The 14196-nt window shown below is 47.6% G+C and overlaps 1 protein-coding gene across 2 annotated transcripts in view; it reads right to left on the bottom strand.

Annotated features, from left to right (window-relative positions):
- Window positions 1-80: 80 nt before the first annotated feature.
- Window positions 81-14196, bottom strand: part of LOC126542991 (mitochondrial outer membrane protein SLC25A46-like) — a 50962-nt gene continuing 36846 nt past the window's right edge. The window contains exon 9 of one of the 2 annotated variants that reach the window (XM_050190131.3): window positions 81-695. In XM_050190131.3, coding sequence (XP_050046088.1) covers window positions 458-695 — 238 coding nt within the window. In that variant the 3' untranslated portion in view covers window positions 81-457. Of the gene's footprint in view, window positions 696-12676 lie in introns of those variants that run through there. The other variant, XM_055077538.2, reaches the window with a different exon arrangement.

The raw sequence follows: 14196 nt of genomic DNA, 5'->3' as shown, positions 1-14196 counted from the left end.
CACCACTTCCTAGCTGTTGGTACCGTGCAGTTGTGTTTGTAAAGCTCCGTTTTACATGCATACTATTTGTCCATGGCCATCACCACCCAGTGCAGCATAGCTTTTTTTTTTAAACTCTATTACACTTCATTTTCAAGATGCAGCTATACACCTCTTAGCCCAATTGTATAAGCTGAGAAGTGACAATTTTTCTAGCAATCTGTGCATGCGAGGGTAAATCTAAGCTGATGCACTTGTTGTCAAGTAATTCCGAAGTGGTGTTAGTTTTGTGCACAACGGCACGACTCCCATATTACTTGTGCATGCCTGTGTAGGCAAGAAAAGCAAGGTGGTACACTGGCATGGATGAATTTAGCTGTCAAGGGCAATGCCGCTCCAACTAATCCAGCCACAAGTGCTTGAAAACAAAGATGGCTGTGCAGAAAGAGCCACATCATGGCCACATCACACCATGACATTAGAGGACGTGTGGGCAGAACTCCTGGCACAGCATTTGTGTCAGCTTGAGCAGGGCTCCCTGGAGCATGTATTGCAGCTGCAGAGCCCCAAACCCTTTGTAGAGGCCTGCCGCACCTTCCTCGGCTACTATGCACCGGAAGCAGTCCACAGGCCCTTGATACTGGGAGATAATGGCTGTCACTGAACAACCCGTGTCCAGGTTGTCAACAATTGTTCGAGTTCCCTGTAAGTAGAGCCTGCAAGAGGCAGTGAGCAAGTTATTTAAGGAGCTATGTCACTGTCTGGGAACACAAACTCTTCAAGTGAACTTATATTTATGTAACTCCTCAAAGGGCTAAAAATATTTTGTTTAGCGCAACACAACAGACACAAGAAAGACAACAGGACAAGGCCCGTCGTCTTTCTTGTGTCTGTTGTTTGCGCTAAACAAAGTATTCATGGATTCGCACCAACTAGCCCGCCAACGCATTGGGCTAAAGATATGCTTGACAGCCGATGCAAAGTGGCTGGGTGTTGAAGATCACCTTTACACTGGCAATGTTAAAGACTTTGCAAGCAAAGAGCTACACATGCTACAACCGGGCATGTCGTAAAATGAACTTCTGGCACAAACTGTTTATCATTTTGCTGACTACGAAGTGTGCAAACTTTTCGGCAAATATGTCACAAGGCTGCCTGTCATGGGTAGACATTGATGGGCAAGAATACTGACAAGGCATATTTTAGAAGTTTTCCTCGAGCACATGCCTATTGTGGGGCACATGTGCACTGTATTACCAAAGGTTCACTTTCACACGCAGCACACAAGCAGCAGCAAACTAGGACTGACACAGTGTTTCAACACAGCAGACTCATAAGTAACAAACTACATGTAACTGTTCACACACTTTTTACTCAGTAACTCAATTACCATAAACTACATTTTTCAGCAACCAATTACATCTAACTGGTTAGTTTATTGATGAGACGAGCTATAACAGGCAGCGCAGCTTTGAGCAATCAAACTTGGCAGAAACTACAGTGGAATGCCTGCAGTCATGTCATGCAGCAGCCTTGTAGATGCACATGTGCAGACAGGCAAACCCTAGCACTCAACACATAGTTGTTTCCTCATTGCTACACTAGATGCTGGCTGATGAACTGGTGCTCCTAGTGAGGGCCACTTCAAATGTTGGTGCCAAGAAATTGTTAGATTTTTTTCAGCTTTTCAGAAGCCCTACTGGGAGCACTTTTTTGAAGTCTCAGCAACAAGGGAGTGCTGCACTTCATAGAGGACCCAGGCACAAGCACTACGGCAGTGGTTCTCGGCCATGGATGTGTCGAGGACCCCTTGTGTGCCAGTGGAAGTGATGGGGGACCCCTTGTAGTGGGAGGTATAAATTAACAGAACATGAGCTGAAACAGGTGTCTTTTATTGCTGCGTGGCAAAGAACGGGCAAAGAAAAGTGCCACATCAATTCAATCTGGACAGCTTGTCAATGCATGGCGCAGTCACGCTTAACCAGAGTTACATATCTGCAGCCACATTTAACCTGTTTTTGTATTTGCTTTCCAAGTATGCAAGCCTGGAAAAAGCACGCTCGCTAGAGACGGGCAAAACGGCCCACTTCAGTAAGCAGCTCCGAATGGCTCAGCTCACTGAAATGAACCGGTTCATTTGAACGGCTCACCAGTTCACTTAAATCTGTAACCTGTGTTATGCTGTGTGGTGCCTCCGCCCCCCTCCCTGCCACGACCTATAGCTTATTTTTTTTTTCTTGAGTGCATGTGTGATACTTGCGATCATGCCATCAAGCGCCAGGACCAAAAAGACAAAAAGGAAAAGTCATATTACAACACAACAGATCACTGGCTTCGTTTTATTGATGTGCTAATGATACAGGCTCAGAAAATGCACAGAAGTGGATGACATGGGCGACATTTTCATGACTACACTAGTTAGCACAAATGAAAACCAGGACGTAAACTGTACGTTCACCTGTTGTTTTAAAAGACACAGAAAACTTCGTCTTTGCATTGTTGTTGCACCAGCGCACGATGTGCAATCGTCAAGAGTCTTCAGACATCATTTGAACAGCAGCAGGCAATGAAAGGCGCCATCCTTTGCCAATTAAGGCTTCTTTACTTCTCCCTTTAGTTGCATCGGGTGCCACAATATAGGAGGCACACAAAACCAAAGGGACTGCTGCGCACACCGAATACAGCAAGCGAGTACAAGTAGCCCAAATCTGCCCACGCCGGCGACCAGTCATCGGCAAGAAAACGAAACCACAATACCCAGAAGAAGACCCGGCTCTGACGAAACAGTTTGGCAAAGCTCACTGAATGAGGGAACCGGCTTCCTCTCTCCAAAAGAACTGCTGCTCCCTTTTACTGAACTACAGCTCACTCAATTCTTTAAAAAGAGCAGCTAAAAGACAGCCAAAAGCAAGGGGGTGGTTACAACTCTTGCAAGGAAGGACAAGAAAGCAGTTTCTTTCTCGCACCGCTAATAGAAGCTGCGGAAGTCGCACCCAGCAGAAGACCCAGCTCTAATGGAACAGTTCGGCATGGCTCGCTGAACAAGAGTGAACCGGCTTCCTCTCTCCAAAATAAACGCTGCTCACTTTTACTGAACCATGGCTCACTTGTTCTTTAAAAGGAGTGGCTCAAAATATCTGGCCCGCTCCTGAGCAACCCATCTGTAAGATGAAGGCAAGTGAGTGGTTGCGACTCTTGCAAGGAAGGGCGGGAGGGCAGTTGCTTTCTCGCACCGCTAATAGATGGCGTGAAAGTCGCACCCAGCAGAAGACCTGGCTCTGACAGAACGGTTCGGCACAGCCCACTGAACGAGAGAACCGTCTTCCTCTCTCCAATAAAACCAACCGTCAGTTTTACTGAACAATGGCTCACTCGCTCTTTAATAAGAGCGGCTCAAAGATCCCACTCACTCCCGAGTGACCTATCTCTAATGCTCATGCATATGTCATAGAAAACTGCAACAAAAGCTTTACAGCCATCTCATGGAGAAGGGGAAACATACCCGCCGTGGTGGCGTAGTGGCTTTGGTGTTGCGTTGCTAAGCCCGCAGTTGGGGAACCGAATCCCGGCCACAGCGGCTGCATTTCGATGGGGGCAAAATGCAAAACCACCCGTGTTAAAGAAACCCAGGTGGTCATAACTAATAACCCGGAGTAATGATATCATTACGCAAACGTGTAACACAAGCACTAGTACCACAGGTGTCAGTACGAATTTTTGTAGCTACAGAAAAGGACAGGTCAAAGTGGGCCAGTATAGGTGGCGCGGTGAGAATGGTGGTGAGGTGAGCAAAAGTGGCAGCTTGAGCTGGACCCCACGTAAACAGCGCGTCTTTCTTCAGAAGATCGGCAACTGGTCCGGCAATGGCTGCAGAATCTTTCACGAATCGTCGGAAGTAGGAGCATAGTCCTACAAAACTTCAGACAACTTTGACACTGAGGTACAGGAAAAGACGTGAGAGCACAAACCTTCTCCGGATCTGGTTGAATACCGGAAGCTTCAACAAGGTGGCCCAGCACTGTATAATCTGCCAGCAACCGATATGGCTCTTCTGTGAATCCAATTGGAGCCCAGCTTAGCGGAAGACTTGAAGAATAGCTAATAAGGGCTCTGGGTGTGTCTCAAATGTAGGGGAAAATACGAGAACATTGTCTAGGTAGGAAAGGTATGTTGACCATTTGAACCTTTGAAGCAAAGAGTCCATTGTACATTCAAGTGTTGCTGCAGCATTGCATAGGCCGAACGGCATAACTTTGAATTGATATAAGCCATCAGGGGGGTGACGAATGCGGTCTTCTCTTGGCCCTCTTCGTCCACAAAAATCTGCCAATAATGAGACTGATGAAAAGTAGTTGGCACCATAAAGACAATCGAGGGTGTCAATGCGCAGCAAGGGGTAGACGTCCTTTTTGGTAACCTAATTTAGATGACTATCATCATCTTCAGCCCGTTCTATGTCCACTGCAGGACGAAGGTGACTATAATCTACGCAAAAACATCATGTGCCATCATCTTCCTTTTTAACAAGCACAACAGGCGATGCCCAAGGGCTCGACGCGGGTTCAGCAATGCCTTTTTGCAAGCATTTTGTTCACTTCACCCTGAATAACCTTACGCTCTGATGTAGAAACTCGATATGGCCAGTGATGAATGGGACTAGCATCACCAGTATTTATCTGATGCTTAACAAGTCTGATCCAATTGTCGATCATTAAAGTCAAAGATGTCGCAGTAGGAAACCAAAAGGCGACATAGAGCTGCTGCTTGTTCAGGCAACAGGTCTGCAGCAATCATGGGACTAAATGTCGCGTCGAGGCAAATTGCATCCTGCGGACATGCTAAAGAATTGGAGCAGATGTCTACTGAAAAAGTTTTGACATGCTTATCTGTTATAGTGCACAGCATGGCAACAATATTTGCCTGACAAAGCAGAACTTGCTTTGTCAGGCCGAAGTTGATGACGGGGCGGCTTGTCTGGTTATCGGCAACGGTTACGATGGAGTGGGGCACGCTGATGTTGCGCATCAAAAGTACATAACAGGTGTGACAACATAATTACCTTCATGCGCAGGGAAAGATGATCGCAAATTGATGGAAGTCAAAGCTTTAGGCAGCAGGTGGACGAACGTGGTCGTACTCGAGTTGTTCGGGAGTTCATCACAGACATGTGGGAGAAGAGGAAGTTCGAGGCAAAAGGAGCCAGCAGAACAGTCAATCAGAACAGAATGCGCCATAAAAAAGTTTAGTCCGAGGATAAGGTCATGGGGGCAATTGGTCAACACTGTAAAAAGAATTGGAACATGGCAACCGGCGATCCTTATACAGGCAGTACACATTCCAGTGACGGCAACAGTGCTGCCATCGGCGAAGCTTGTGGCTCATGTACTACCAGGCATGAGAACCTTCTTCAGTCAACGACGGACGTTAGCACTCATAATGGACACCTGGGGCGCGATCGTTTTTCGAAACGTGCGTTCAGTTTCTGTTTGGTTTCGCTTCATGCGATTGGCGTAGGCCAATAGAGTGAAGCCAAACTGAACACAAACTGAATACGTGTTTCAAACAACTATCTCCGAACGCGCCACTGGGCTCCAGTATCAATCAACGCTGTCGAAGGGACACCGTCGACGTGAACATCAAGTAAGTTCTGGTTAGTTGGGAGCGTCAATGGAGTATTTCAACATGATGAAAATAATGTAGTGTGGCCACACCCAGAAACTGCACGGTCTAGTTTTCCATCCGAGAAGGTCTATAAATGGTTGGCGATGAATACCAGTGTGCCTGGGGCGACACGGACAGAGGCACTGAGGTGATGGCGAGTGGGACGAGTGTCTTCTACAGGAACATGAGAGGTAGGAGACATACGATGTGCTGTACTGGAATAGGGTAGTGTGTCACCCGGCGGCAAAAATGTGCCTCTTTTTGCGATGACTGCCGGAGGTGCTGGAGCACGCCAGTCTACTGCAGTACCACCTGTCGCTGCAGCTTGGAGTCATTGCTGGCAAGAGGGAAAATAATGGTGCCACACAAGGCCTCCGGGATTGGCAGTCATGGTTGTCGCTGAGGTTATGCATGTACGTACGGAACTCGCTGATAGCTTGTTGCAATGCTCTACCAAGTGAGCTACCACGGCGCCGTTTCCCCATCCACTTTGTTGGGTATTTATGTTTCCTAGTAGAACCTTGGGAATGTTGGCCAGCGCCACCGCTCACAGACCTTGGCGGCGGACATGGAACGTCTTTTCTGCCGCAGGCGTCACGAGAACGTGATCTCTTTGGGTGAAGGCAACTGGTCAATAAACCCACACATGCCACCTGAAGGCATCAATGTTGCCGGATTTGAGACCCTCGTTATGCAATAAACGAGAAGGAAAGGGATTAACCGAGGGGCCCGATTTTTTTTTTAATTAGTCATATAAGAAGCCAACAAACACTGACACCAAGGACAACATAGGGGAAATTACTTGTGCTTAATAAATGAAAATAAAGAAAGGATAAATTAATGGAAACGAAAATGTATGAAAAGATTGGCTGAAGGCTTAGCTTGGTTAAGCCTGGAAGATTGCGAAAGCAATACCCTTGGCTGTGCCTTGGTTCGGCTGATGGTGTGGACATGGTTGCCTTTTGTTAAACTTATGGCTATACGTCATCCGACATAGCGCAAGACAGCGCGCCGAGCTGTAGCCCCATTTATCCTCCTAGCGTCACGTCACACCAGCGAGCGCCCTCTCTCGGTAGCGCCGCAGCAGCGGCGCACAAGGCTTCGCCCGCTTCGCCTCCACCATCGATGCCGCGAGCTGGGGCCCCGTCTCTCGGTCTGGCGTGACGTCACACCAGCGAGCGCCCTCTCACGGTAGCGACGCAGCAGCGGCGCGCAAGGCTTCGCCTCCACCATCGATGCCGCGAGCTGGGGCCCCGTCTCTCGGTCTGGCGTGACGTCACACGGTCACGTGACGCGCAGCTGTGTAAGGCGCCGCCACGACCACCGATGGGCCGAAAGTGCGAGCAGTATTGCTTTCGCAATAAAAACTTGCCGCAGGTGTGGACCGAACCCACAAACTTCGCATGCTCCGCATGCGAAGGACCCCTCGGTTAAACCCCTTCCTTCTCGTTGATAGTGACACGTGTGCTTATCTTTATCGGGCGACCACGTTTCGCCGCCTAACAAATGTTATCGCACAGCGCGGGACGCGCCTGCATGTATCCGAAGTTTCCGAAAAGTTATCGATGCTTCTATCAGCTTTCTGTTGTCGCCGAACCTTATGTTATCTGATTTCATCGCCTGACGCGAATGGTGTATAACTTTGTGGAAGGCACGCGGGTCCCAACGATTAGTCTGCAACATTCGACGATTGATGTATAAAAGCCGACGCGCTTGACTCGTTGATCAGATTTTCGACGATCGCCGACCGTGTTCGCCGCCATCGTTGTGCTATAAGTGTAGCCTGTCTTGTGGGCACAGGTTCGCCCAATAAAAGTTTTGTCGTTCACAGTATTGGTACTGTGTTCTTCAATGTCGCCACCACGTGACAATAGCTTGTGGTTATCCTGCCGCATTTGTGTGTGTGTGTGTGTGTGTGTGTGTGTGTGTGTGTGTGTGTGTGTGTGTGTGTGTGTGTGTGTGTGTGTGTGTGTGTGTGTGTGTGTGTGTGTGTGTGTGTGTGTGTGTGTGTGTGTGTGTGTGTGTGTGTGTGTGTGTGTGTGTGTGTGTGTGTGTGTGTGTGTGTGTGTGTGTGTGTGTGTGTGTGTGTGTGTGTGTGTGTGTGTGTGTGTGTGTGTGTGTGTGTGTGTGTGTGTGTGTGTGTGTGTGTGTGTGTGTGTGTGTGTGTGTGTGTGTGTGTGTGTGTGTGTGTGTGTGTGTGTGTGTGTGTGTGTGTGTGTGTGTGTGTGTGTGTGTGTGTGTGTGTGTGTGTGTGTGTGTGTGTGTGTGTGTGTGTGTGTGTGTGTGTGTGTGTGTGTGTGTGTGTGTGTGTGTGTGTGTGTGTGTGTGTGTGTGTGTGTGTGTGTGTGTGTGTGTGTGTGTGTGTGTGTGTGTGTGTGTGTGTGTGTGTGTGTGTGTGTGTGTGTGTGTGTGTGTGTGTGTGTGTGTGTGTGTGTGTGTGTGTGTGTGTGTGTGTGTGTGTGTGTGTGTGTGCATTTGTTTGTTTGTTTGTTTTCAGTGAAACCTGGCAACCGCCTTTTTGGCTGATGCAACATGAAAGGAATCGCACGCAACCCACCAGGCACAGTGCAGGTGCTCCCTCCTGGCTTCTTATCGTCGTGTGTTTCAAAATACTAAAAACATGCGTGCTTACCGAACGAAATGAGTAGACGAGTGCTTGTTTGTCTTCTGCAACCGAAATGCTGTGCACACCATCAGGAACGCTTCAGTGGCAACAGAAACAGATCGGCTTGTCATCAGGAGTTCTCCACTCAGTAGGGTTGCGAAATCCGAGAGGACAATACAGGTTGTTGCGAGGCACAGCTGTCGGCATCAGTCTGACGTCAGGTTGGCAGACAGGGCAGGCAGCAGTAAAAGCAAGGTTGGCAAATTCTAGCCGCACAACTACCTGGATGAGGGAGATCGCTGGTGCTGATAGGTCAGTGGCATGGTCAAGTGGGCGTGGATGATCGGGGCTGGACTTGCAGCCTCAAGCTCACGGCAAACGATGCGAGTCACATTCTCATTGAAGGGGGATGTAGTGGTAAGGTGGACAGAGGATGATGTCACAGCAGTGTTTGGGGGATGGGATAACAGTGGAATGACGCAGCGGCTTTTGGCCAGCTTGAAGCGGTGGCATTCCTTGACAATGACGTCAATTGTGGAAACATTGTTGTAGATCGACAAGTTGAAGGCGTTGTCTGCGATCCCTTTGAGGACGTGATCTGCTTTGTCAACCACGGTCATTTTCTCGTTTACTTTCCGATATAAACGTTTGGTATGTACGAGACATACGATTCAGTGGAATACTGCACTCTGATAGCAAGCTCTCTTCTTGCAGCCAGTTGGCTACCAGTAGGGTTTCCAAAGAGGTTGCGATGTTTGTCCTTGAAAGCATCCCAGCTAAACAGCTTGTCCTCAGGAGTCCGGAACCAGGCATGCGGTGTTCCGCCCAAGTACAATATTACATTTCTGAGCATTATGGTAGGGTCCCAGAGGTGTTCTGGCTAACATGCTCATACATGCTGAGCCAGTCCTCAACGCCAACATTAGCTTGTCCGGAGAATATGCCAGGGTCGTGGGGATTGGTAAACATGACGTACGTTGTTGCTGGAGCCGCAGGTGTACATGCAGACGAGGTGTCACTGAGAGCCATGGTGGAAAGATGGACGCTGCAGAGTTCCATAGGGAAGGCGGGGAACGCCAACCTCCACCAAAATGTTACACGAACGGTGGATTGAACACTAAAGACTATTTACAAACTGCATTTACAAAAACAACTGCAGCGCTGGTCAGTTCAGCTGACAGCTCGAGACTTGGAAGCAGTTCGTCTTCTTTGTTGCAACGCCCGTGCGCATTGTCCAAAAGAAACATGCAATATGCATGTAGCGATATATAATCATAATCATATAATGGTTTTGGCACATAAAACCCCAGAATTTAACTTAATCAAGGGGAGACATTTCTGCGATCCCCAACCAGAATGCCTAAAGGCTTGCAGTAGCCGCACCCGAAAAAGAAAAAAGAAATCAGGCATCAGTTTCGCGGACTCCAAAAATGGCTTAGCGGACCCCCATTTGAGAACCACTGCACTAGGGCATTGAGTAACCACAATCTTGTGTGCAGGGTGTTATTGCATTACAACGCTACCCTTCACTCCAGTGCACAAATCTACAGAGTTTAAGTATCGTTGCTGATGTCTCACAAGAAAACGAGCAATGAAAATTTTGAAAAGTGATTGTTAGTAAAGATAAGTGTACGAGAGGCTGCAGAGGATGCATTGAAAGACCCAGCTCAGCTTACTTGTGCGATGTTAAAGGGGTCCTGAATCACTCCTCCGGCTTGATGAAAAAAACACAGTCCGTGGATAGCATACGCTGCTGTGAACATCTCAGCCAAATTTTGCAATCGTGCATGGAGTGTGGAGCTCACAAGCAGAGCACGAAGTCACGTTTTCTCAAATGCTCTCTTTTCAACAGAAGCCTGCTCCTCACTCTTTTCTGGACGCTTTATTTCGTAATATAGCAGATTCCCATACACGGCTGCTATTGGCCAATAGCTGACATGAATCAAGAAGGATGTTTGGATCAGTGCGCTTCTTCCTATTGTTATGTGTAGTCTTTACAGACGCAGATTAATAAGCAGGCTGAATTAAGCCAAAAACTGCTTTTGAATTTCATTAATAATTGCATACTTCTGGAAGAATGAATGAATGAATGAATGAATATTTGATGTTTAATGGCGCAAGGGCTAGGTGTGGCCAAAGAGCACCATGCTAGGCTTCCGGCAGAAGCCAACTATTGTCTGCTCACGCTCGGCTGCGGCAGCCCGCGTAGGAAGTAAACTTTGGCCACCCTGCTTATCGGTGTCGTAGCTGTCAGGTCTTGTTAATTTCGACTAGTTTTGAACACTCAACTAGCCTCGAACCAGGTATTGATAGCACTTCAAGATGCACAAGTTGTATGTGGCTACTATCAGTCGGTCAAGCTGGTGCAGAACAAAGCCGCTCTGCACCATGTAGCATGGTCAGACTGGAGCATATGAGCATGAGCGTGCGCTCAAGCCCTAATGTGCGCAAAGAAAACACTGCACACATGCACTACAGTTGCATGTAGCTGCGGTGTGCTACATAGTGAAGATACTGCAGCTGCTGCAGGGTGCTGCGACGAGTCCACTGACGGAGTGCACTGCAGCTCGCCAAGGACAACCACATTTGGCACGTCATAGGTGCCAGAACTGGTAGTAGCGTCATCTACGTGAGCATTCAAAGTCAAATGAACGGCGACATTCAGTAGGTGGAGCATTGTGGGCATACCCAACTCCGCCGTAGTCTTCGCAGTGTAAGTCATTTAAGAAGAAGCAGAAGCACTGCATAAGGGACGTTTGCCAATAACTCCACTTCTGCTGAACGGTCAGAGCCATATATCACCAGATAGAAGGTGTCCCGATGGGCAGTCCTGTTTCTGTAATCGTGGCTGATTTGTTAATGGAACGCGTGGAAACGGCCGTGATGATGTTCTTGCCCTTCCCTGCCAAAATGTACTGTCGCTATGCAGATGGCGCTTTTGTCATTGTCGAAAAGAATAACCTGCATGCCATGCATGAGGCGCTTAATGCCATTCATTATGCCATTCAATTTACATGCGAGACTGAAAATAATGGCAGTCTAGCCTTTCTAGATGTGCTCGCACGTCGGAGCAAAGGAGGTTCAGTGGAGACAACCATATATCGCAAATCTTGCGATAGCGGGAGTATGCAGAGTTTTGACTCTCACCATCCTACAGAACACAAACATGCCGTGGTACATACGCTCCTGTCTCGTTGCGATGCACTGTCATCAATGCAAACATTGAGGGAGCAAGAATTAACTAATGTTACCGCTCTTTTGCATAAACAGAGTTACCTTCAGCGATTTGTCAACGATACGCGACGCCGCATGCAGGGACCTCGCGAGAGCAAGGCCGAAAGGCCGGCTTCCTTTGTGTGCATTCTGTATGTCCACGGTGTATCAGACGCAGTGCGCAGGGCTTTATGGCCTTTGGGTGTTTGAACTGTGTTCAAACCCTCGTAAACATTGGCAAACATGTTCCCAAAGCCAAAGGACCGCACACATCCGAACGAACAAAGTGGTGTTGTCTACAAGGTTGACTGCTCGGACTGTGGTGCCAGCTACATTGGCGAGACGGGGCGGCGACGCCGCACTCGACTCAAGGAACACTTAAGGGATGCTACGAAAGCCACCCATGCCACACGTGCAAAGACTGAACTGGTGGATCATTGTTTAACAAAAGGACACATGTTCGATTTTGATAATGTAGCCACGTTAGCACGGGAACACCGATAGGGCCCAAGAAAATTTGTGGAATCATGGTTTATCCGTCACAATCAATCTGCATGCAATTCTAACCGTGGCTCCCTGCTGGATGTTTACAGCAGTATCATACATAAATAGGATGTATTTTCTCATTTGTTGCCATTTACGTACTGACGATGTCACCCGCATAGGTAGCGAAACATCTATGTTTTTGTTATATTTTATTGTTGAGTAAGGCCAGTGATAACAACACATTGAAGTACGAGTTCCCCTGGCTTTTGGAATATTTGTTCACAGAAGATAAATTGAAACTAGACCCTGGGATTTGGAGTATGTATTCATGTAAGGTTCACAACCCACTTTAGAGTGCAAGAACTTTGAAAAAAAGATACAAGCGTTACATTGCTAGATGGCATTACACTCAACGTCCATTTTTTGGACTCCCTTGGAGGCGCGAAAACGTCCCAAAGATCGGGCAGTCCAAAAAAAATGAAAGAATGTATTTTACTGCCCCCAAGGGCTCAAATTGCAACAGGCATGCCCGAAATAGCTCTGAAGGCCTGCCAGTACAATTATTAGGCATATCGGTGCTCGTACTGTGACAGAAGAGGGCGGGTGCACGTGTGTATAATTTAGGAATACATACTGTGTCCTGTGACTATTGCCTCTTCCCATTCTTGGTATGTGTTGTATCTCCGACTGGCACATGCGGGGCAGCCTTCAGCCCAAGTTAGCATAACAACGTCAGCCAAACGAAAGTCCCTTTATTCGTTTAGTGGCAGTAATATATATAACCAAGGGTCACCTGTGGCACCTTCCACTATTATGTAACATAACTACAACATCCCCCCCATCTAGAAGTAAGCCGTGATTGATGGATCAATTAGGTTACAAAATGACATAACAATTTCATTTGATAATCTGCTGACCACGCAGGTGGCCTTTTGTCTCGTCTTGAATGGTGCAGAGCTGCTGGTGGTTCGCTCCTTGTTGGTGATGTCTGAACTGTGCTGTTCTCTGTTCTTGACGGTCCTGTTATTTGTGGCGGCTCCGAGAAGCCTTGTGTATTGCAAAATTGAAAGCTTGCGATGGTAGCGGGAAGAGACTGCATATCATGCACCACAGGATACGGCACTAACTGTTCACGATTCCACGTGTGGCCATCTTCCAATTTGTAGGTGTCTTGGTGCCGCTGCCTAACTATAGTCAAGGGTTGTGAATATCTTACAGCGCCTTTGGCAATATGCCCTGGCAACCTGACCCGTACTCGCTGGCCCAGTCAAAGTACTGCACGTTTGGCGACTCGCCACCTATCCGTGTACTGCTTGCTTGCCTGCTGACGTTCGGTCACTCCACAACACAGCACTTGCAGCTCTATGTCTGGCCTCTGGAAGGTCCGAGCACCAGGAGCTCCGACCAAATCCAGCTTCATTCTTGGATGACGACCATGCAGCAGCACAGCAAGTTTTTCACCTGCTGTCACATGTGGGGTGCCCCAGTGGACACCAAGGTACTCCGGGATGACATCCCTTAACCTTTTGAGATGCTGTCTACACAATTGTGCACAGTAGCACAGTGCATCAATAGCAAGAGCACAGATGAAAGTAATGGTATTTAAAATGTGTTTCATACATTTTGAAACACTTATTATCGGAACTGCACTGCAATTTTGAATAATGTGCAGAATGTTTTAGCAAAATGAGTGGGAAGGTAGATGGTTGGGTGTTCTTACTCTGTGTCAGTATGTTGTATGTAGCGGGTTCACTTCTTTCATTGTTTTGCACAATGTCATGCACCAGGCATAATTTTCAAGTGGCTCGATAAGTGCTTTTCAAGCTCTTAAAAACACATGATAGTATATGTTCTCATATTTGATGTTCCTGTAACAAGTTTTCGCATGGAGTCGAAATTTTGTAAACTTGACAAAACTCGCTAAACAATGAAAAATTCTTAATCTTTTCTGTAGCTGTACATTTTCTATGATTCAGAAGATGCGACAGATGTGGTGAAAGCAAGTTTTCAATCAAAGAGATAAAGTGGCGTCTGAAAGGGTTAAGGACCACCTTTCCAGCAAACACACTTGCACGCAATCTTTTAGCACCCGGTTAAATTGTTCAATCTGTCCGTTGGCTTGGGGATGGTAGACGGCCGAAAAGGCATGCATGATGCCCCTGTTTTGCAGGTGTCGTTTAAACTCAGCTGATGTGAATTGAGGCCCAAGGTCACTCACAAGTTCTTCCGGGTAGCCTTCCCTGCTGAATACA

This window comes from Dermacentor andersoni, chromosome 2 (genome assembly GCF_023375885.2).
Source record: "Dermacentor andersoni chromosome 2, qqDerAnde1_hic_scaffold, whole genome shotgun sequence".
Classification (NCBI taxonomy): Eukaryota; Metazoa; Arthropoda; class Arachnida; order Ixodida; family Ixodidae; genus Dermacentor; species Dermacentor andersoni.
The sequence above is the reverse complement of the archived record's forward strand: the minus strand, read 5'-3'. Positions and strand labels throughout refer to the sequence as shown.